At 37.2% G+C, this 7,500-nt stretch overlaps 1 protein-coding gene across 1 annotated transcript in view; it reads left to right on the top strand.

Annotated features, from left to right (window-relative positions):
- LOC125045976 (protein O-linked-mannose beta-1,2-N-acetylglucosaminyltransferase 1-like) overlaps window positions 1-7,500 on the top strand; it is a 17,294-nt gene that overhangs the window by 7,955 nt on the left and 1,839 nt on the right. Inside the window, exons 4-14 of the mRNA XM_047643566.1 lie at window positions 417-509; window positions 909-1,025; window positions 1,196-1,409; window positions 1,635-1,774; window positions 1,955-2,022; window positions 2,378-2,641; window positions 2,889-3,033; window positions 3,324-3,443; window positions 4,865-4,986; window positions 5,209-5,413; window positions 5,547-5,656. Of these exons, the coding sequence (XP_047499522.1) occupies window positions 417-509; window positions 909-1,025; window positions 1,196-1,409; window positions 1,635-1,774; window positions 1,955-2,022; window positions 2,378-2,641; window positions 2,889-3,033; window positions 3,324-3,443; window positions 4,865-4,986; window positions 5,209-5,413; window positions 5,547-5,656 (1,598 nt within the window). The remainder of the gene's footprint in view (window positions 1-416; window positions 510-908; window positions 1,026-1,195; window positions 1,410-1,634; window positions 1,775-1,954; window positions 2,023-2,377; window positions 2,642-2,888; window positions 3,034-3,323; window positions 3,444-4,864; window positions 4,987-5,208; window positions 5,414-5,546; window positions 5,657-7,500) is intronic.

The following is a 7,500-nucleotide window of genomic DNA, read 5'->3' as shown; positions in this document are numbered from 1 at the left end:
CTTGGCTTCCCCGTCACATTTACCCGGGGCTGCATCCTTGAGAGGACACTCCATTGCCGCTGCAAATCGACGACGCAACACGACTGGTTTAGAGATTGTTCTAGTGCCAACTTATGAGTCATGTACCTTGAAGGCACATATCCATAGCTAGTTGTAACCAACGGATGCTTCAAATAATGAATATAATGTATATGTATATATATATATATATATATATATATATATATATGTGTGTGTGTGTGTGTGTGTGTGTGTGTGTGTGTGTGTGTGTGTGTGTTTTTGTGTACATACATACATATATATGGATACACACACATATGTATATCTGTAAATATGCATACATGGGTGAGGATGTGCATATTAGATATATTCATGAACATTTCAACTCATGCCACACAAATCTGATTCCATTCCAGAATTTTCAGATTCCAGGTGATCCTAGTTTCCCATATATCCCTGCAGATGGCGTGAAACAGCACAACGGTTTTTATATATTAATCTTCAACCAGGTAAGCCAAAGGGCTCACATACACATGTGGGGCAATACAATGGGGTGTGGTGGACTGGTGGATTTGTTCATCGTATTTTTTCATGTATCTCTCTAGCTTTAATTTTAGTATCGTGCTACCATGCTTATTTGTTTGACTCTGATAAATAGATAAGCAGATAGGTAAAGAAAAAAATGGTAAATGGAAGGGTAGGTCGGTAATGAATAGGCAGACAGATATTAAAATATATTTATATAGACATCCTTATGTAAGTGGATATATGCAAGTATATCACATCATAATGGACAACCGTTATAACTACATATGTTTGAAAGAACATTGATGAAACCTTAGGGACTTTTCGCTTAGGAAAGGTCCCTAGGATAAAGGGGCCTTTGCTAATGGTTACACATCTTCCAGTGGACAGGAAAGAGGATTGGGAACTACCTCCACATCCAGCCGTGGGCGGATCTGAGCTACCTCCGAAGATCCCTGGACTCAATACAGCCGGGGAGGATCATACTCTTCCTGCTGAAGGTAAGTTTCCTTTCTCTGTCAAAAATGAACAGTGATTTTTTTCCACTGGGTATAGTGTACCACTTTGGCCATCTGACAACTGATAATTGCGATGTAATCTATGTCGTTTCGACGTCACGGAAGCAGAAATACTTACAGTCATATATGAGCAACCACTCTTAATTTTGCAGGATGACCTGGAATATGGGCTTCCGCAAGAAGTCCGTGACCTGTTGCAAAATCTCGGGTCAATGGCGGCCGGGAGCATCGGGCGCGGAATGCTGTGGGGGTGGCTCTGGGTCAAGGGGGGGCGCACGCTGGCCGAGACCCTGACGTTTCCTACCGAGGAGAAGACAGGGCCGCGCGTTATGTTCATGTCCTCGGTTGATCTTCTTGACGAAGGAGGTAAGAGAGGATTAGGAAATGTCTCTCTTTCTGTGTCTCTGTCTGCCCCTCATCTCTCTTCCTCTCTCTCTCTCTCTCTCTCTCTCTCTCTCTTTCTCGGAGGTGTGCTGTGTGGTGCAGCGGTAGCGATCTCGTCTAGCAATCTTGCTGACCTGCGTTCAAAGTACACAAGCATACAAAACCCGAACTGCTTTCAACCACTTCACCTGCGGTTTCCTCCCACAGGCGAGGCGTCCCACTGGTGTCCACAGTGGCCAGATTCAGACCCCTGGCAGCGGAGAAGGGAGTTCTGTTCCAAATATGAGCAATATGGTGATCTGTGCTCTTGTTCCAGCCCGAATCTAATCGATTTTCGCGACACTAAGGTGACTGCTTGTATTGTTTCGCTTTTAGTGTTGTTAAACGTGATGAAAGTGAATGGTACTGATGTGGACAATCAACCTCAGTTAGTATTTTTTACGAATTATCTCGTAGAGGGATTTATAAAAGTGTTTACTCATTCATCCATCTAATGCTTAATGTTCTTATGTGATTTCTAATTCCAGATTGAAAACAGCCAGATTGAAAAGGCGGTCATCGTTGTACTTGCGCACCGAGTAGCATCTTTCTACAAGTAAGGGTTTTAGAACCTTCTGTAAAACTTCAATAACAGTAGGGGCAGTGAGATGGAAAATATGGTTAATAATGATAGTAATAACGCTGGTGTTAATAATAATGGTAATGGTAATGAAAATGGTAATAATTAAAGTAGTAACAGTAGGTGTAGTAGTAGTAGTAGAGATGATAATAATAATAACAATGAAAATGAAAATTATAATAATGTTATTATTAACCGTAAATGCATGGCAGTACAAAAATAACTTGTTAACAGAAACAACTACTAAGAAATCCAACAATTGCGAATCCCGCATTATCTGAAATTAGTCCGTCCACACTTCACGCCTCACCCCCCCCCCCCTTTCCCGCAGGAGTCTGAAGGCGGTGGCGGCGGCCCGAGGCTTCAACAGGTCCCGCCTCGAAGTGTTCACGCCGGCGCCCCACGCGGAGCTGAGCGAGTTCCTCCAGCTCGTGGGCCTTCCGCTGACGGTCACGCACGAGGACAGCGAATTCGTGGCGACGCTCATCACGAAGCAGTTCGTCTTCATGATCGAGTTCGTTCTCCGGAAGTACGCGGATGCTGATTTGCTCATCTTTCTGGAGGAGGACGTGAGCGTCTCGCCGGATTTCTTCATGTAGGTGGTGATAAATTTTCTGGTTTATCCTTCAGATTCTTTTTTCTCTATTTGTTTCTATTTTATTCTCTTCATCTTCTACTAGTTCCCGTTTCTTCTTCATATTAGTATTAAATCTGTGGCGAGGATACCTTTGATTATAATAACGATAACGCTAATAGCAATAATAATAACGGTAATTAGTAATATGATTATGATAATTTTCTGCTACTTTCTGATATTTATTGACTCGCATTTTCCCTTCAAGATACTTGAACAGAACTGCCAGGCTTTTGCAGGACGACCAAAGCCTGTTCTGTGTCTCGGCGCACAACGACTTGTCTTATCCGCAGACCTCTTATGACTCACGGGCTGTCCTGCGCGCGGAAAGCTATACGAACTACGGCTGGATGGTAAGTCGGTCTGCATGCATTTGTCTACCTATACCTACCTATCTGTGTGTGTATGTGTGTATGCGGGTATACATATGTATGTCTATATCTATTGCATTTATTCTGCTTCATATAAAAACATTTTTTTTCTTCAAAATTAGCCACACAAAAATCACATGTTCGACACTCTCCAGGCCAGAAATTTTAGGAATTCCAGCAGTATATATTTATACCCAACACGTAGTTAGAAACAAAGGCAAGCTATCACTCCTGAGAATCGTCAAGGGAAAAACAAACTGTCCTCTCTCCAGGTCACACGAAGCGTTGCGGCCGAGATGGCGACGGGAATGGCGCACAAGGAGATGGAGTTCGACTGGGACGTCTACGCCTTCTTCTACATTCGGGGCGACCGGGAGTGCGTCATTCCGGAGGCGAGTCGCTGGCCTGGTCTGGCTTTCCGTTTCATTTTGTTTAGTGTTGATCTTTCAACGTGTGAGTTTTGATGTTTTACTTTTTTTTTATGTTTACAATTTTTGTTCGTTAGTTTTGTTTTTTTTCTTCTTGTTAGCTTTTATAAATGCTTTTGTGCTTTTGATATTTATTTTTTTTTCTTACATTTAAAACATTTTTACTTTTAGGTCACGTTTTACTATTTCTTATTTACTATTTCTCTTTGTTAGTCTTCTACTTTCCTGACTTGTTTTTCTTTTGTTTTCTCAAGTGAGTTGGAGGCTAATGTGTGTGTACCTACGTACATAAACCTTTATGATATACAAGTGTATATGTGTGTATATATGTGTGTGTGTGTGTGTGTGTGTGTGTGTGTGTGTGTGTGTGTGTGTGTGTGTGTGTGTGTGTGTGTATGTGTGTGTGTGTGTGTATGTGTGTGTGTGTGTGTATGTCCGTGTCTGCATTTGTGTCAGCATATCTAAAGGCCTTTTTTGTAACATTTCCGAAACCCCCAACACTTTGATACACTCTGATACATGTTTGACCCTTATACCTACATAATTAGAACCTGTTGAAACATCTTTCCCTTCAACATGAGGCAGGGATTGATATTTTCATTAATTACGAATCGCATCGTAAGTTTCTTGACATAACTTTTTGTTGTAAAAGTGCATAAAATGTTTCTGTGTCTTTTTAGCAGTACATCAAATACATGTTAACGTTATATGGGTAAGATTTGAAGTCAATCATTACTGACGCTGGAACGACATGGTAAGAATTTCCAACGTGTCCGAGTCATATGATGTAGTATTGACTTCGGTGGGATGAATGTCCTCAAAATCATTCTGTACGTCTATGATATTAGCTTACAAGATAAAAAAAATATATATAAAAAAAAAACGCTGTGTATCCTGATCTGTTGATATACTTCAATAAAAAACTCAAGTAAATATTCGTGATTATTGGAATTACGCAGTGGATACGATGAGATCCAAAACCTTACGCAACTCCCAATTTTCATATGAAGTACAATGTTTGTGATAAGAATTTTTTTGATTGAATCTGAAAAATACATTTAAACTTTCCACAGCCTTGCGAAGCGAAGAGTGGTGTGTATGAACAATAGAAGTAACAGAGTAGTCAGGTACTTTTTCCATTTTATCTGAAGTTTCCACAATGTTTTGCTTGTAATGAAGAAGTATACCAGCATAAGGGTTTTCTATTGACTTTTTCATGTGAAAAAAAAAAAAATAATAACTTAGCCTTTTCTCAAAACTTTGTATGTCAGTAACAACTTCAATATCGTGTTTTATAGCGACCGTGATACAACTTGAAACAATGTATCAAAGGGATGCTACAAAAAAGGCCTTAAGTGTCGTTGACCAAAGCCCTTTGCCAACAGGTGTCCCGCTCCCACCACTTCGGGCAGTCGGGTTCCCACATCAGCCAGTATTCAGCTCGAGTCCACTTTTCCACGAAGAACTACAACCAAGACCCAACGGCTTTGGTGGAAGGCGTCGAAAGGTGAGATTTAAATGATGCCTGCTTACTAATAACAAAATTAATATCAATGAATTGTGGATATAAATTATTGTTTTTTTTTTTCTCTCTCTTTATGAATATATGGTTTTAAACTATATTGAGATTGTTTGGTATTGCCATACAGTGAATCTTTTCACGATATGCCATCATTGAAAACTAACTATGATTATTAGATAATGATGGAACTGGATCAAACATCTTCAGGTTAGAGAAACACACTTACGAAAACCACATCGCATCGTTACTTGCAAAGGCACAGTACATCAACGTGGAAGAAACTAGCCCGTGCGACGCCGACTTCTTCGACAGATTCACCTCCGAGAGGGAGGTCGTTTACATCATCTTCTTCCACGGTGAAGGAGACATCCACTGGTTCAGAATCAACGATGCCTGGAGGGCCATCGCAAGGGTGGGCTCATTTAGTCAGTCTATTAAATATATGCTTTTATATGTTTGGTTATAAACTGCTGCATTAATAAACACATTGTTCAACAAGCGGTAACTTTCGATATTCTGTCTCATGCCATCATTTTTCTCTTCAGTGCCTGGGCGTCTTCTCAAGTGACGTCCGAGAAGGACACAAAGGACTCTACCGAATGAGACTCGGCGCCGCACACCTCCTGCTGGTAGCTCACCCTGTTTCGCCCTACAGGTAAAGGCTTAAAAGGACTTTCGACGTTAAGATTCTTTTTTCTCTAACTCACGACATTAAGGCTTTGGATTTGAGGACTCTTGATGCTAGAATATAACGAGAAGAATAAGCGTATTTGTGATGTGGTGTTTTCGGAGAATACTGAAAATTAGCTAGATAGATAGAGTTACAAAGGCAAAGGTACGCAGAAGGATTAATCAAAATGAATTTTTTTTTAATATAGTTCTAAGAGAAACGCGGTTGGCTGGCCATGTTTTCCTGGATCGAGTGAATGTTTGCTTAATAATAAATAAAGGGAACGATAGCTGGTAAAAGAGACCAGGAAAGACAAAGGAGAAAATTAAATGGTTATATTAAATACTGGGGTGGGATTTCCAATATTGGCGAGGTAAAAAGAAAAGCTGAAGATAAAGCTGCTTGAAAAAACTCAGTGGCCAACCTTCTTTGTAAAGAAGGCACCAAATGAAGACGATGACTTTAGGACTCCAGACTTTTTTAGGACTCCAGATATTAAGACTCCTGATTCTTAAGGCCCCTGACTCTAGGGCTTCTAGCTTTGGGACTCCTGATAACAGACTCCTACCTTCAAAACCAATTAATCTAGCACTCGCGAGCTTAAGGATCTTGATAAGGAAAATTAACGAATGGCTATGATTCACACTATAAAACTTACGTCCTGCATGCTGTAGATAATTAGTTAGGAATAGGTTTAGATTTTGTAGGAGTGATGAACTCTGTTCGATGGAAATTCTTGGTGAATGTCTGTGTAATCTGTGTGGTATTAGGGATTAATCAATTGGTACATATATCTATTCAGTACCCAGTGACGTCATAATGATAATAATAATCATAATATTAATAATATTAATTGTAGCAATAATAGTAATAGCGAATACAATAATAATACTGATAATGACGATGATGATGACAGTAACGATAATAATGATAATGATAATGATACTAATACTAAAATAATGAAAAGGAAAATGATAACAATGACAATAGTGATGATGAGGATAAGGATAAAAAGAATAATGATAATGATAAGAATGGTGATGAAGAAATGATGATGATGATGTATATGATAATGAAAAATGATGATGATGATAGCAATGATGATATAAAACAATATTATAATTATCATTGTTATTACTACTGTTATCATTATCATCATTATCATCCTTGATGTTATAATAATTACAATTATTGTTATTATTGACATTGTTATTATCATTATTATTATTATTATTATTATTATTATTATTATTATTATCATTATTATCATTATAATTATTATTATTATTATTATTATTATTATTATTATTATTATTATTATTATTATCATTATTATCATTATTGTTTTTATTATTATCATTAATACAATTATTATCGTTATTATTATTATTATTATCATTGTTGTTATCATTAAAATTACTGACATCATTATTATCATCATATTTTTTAACTATTAGTATTATCATTATTATCATTATTATTATTATATGTTATTACTATTACTATTATTAGTATTAGTGCTGTTATTATTATTGCGTTTGTAATCATCATTATTATTATCATCATTATTATTGTTATTGTTGTTGTTGTGTTTTTGTTGTTATTATTATTATCATCTTTACCATCATTATTATTAATACTAATAGCATAATTTGTTATCATTATTATTATTAGGATTTCATTGTTAATATAATTATCATTATGATAATAATGATAATAATAGGGATGATAAAGATGATATGATAATAAAGATAGTAATGATGATGATAATGATACTAATAATAATAATAATAATGATAATAATAATGATAATAATAATAATAATAATA

The sequence above is a fragment of the Penaeus chinensis genome, chromosome 38, assembly GCF_019202785.1.
Source record: "Penaeus chinensis breed Huanghai No. 1 chromosome 38, ASM1920278v2, whole genome shotgun sequence".
NCBI classification, from domain to species: Eukaryota; Metazoa; Arthropoda; class Malacostraca; order Decapoda; family Penaeidae; genus Penaeus; species Penaeus chinensis.
Note: the sequence above shows the minus strand (reverse complement) of the source record. Positions and strands in the feature narration are given on the sequence as shown.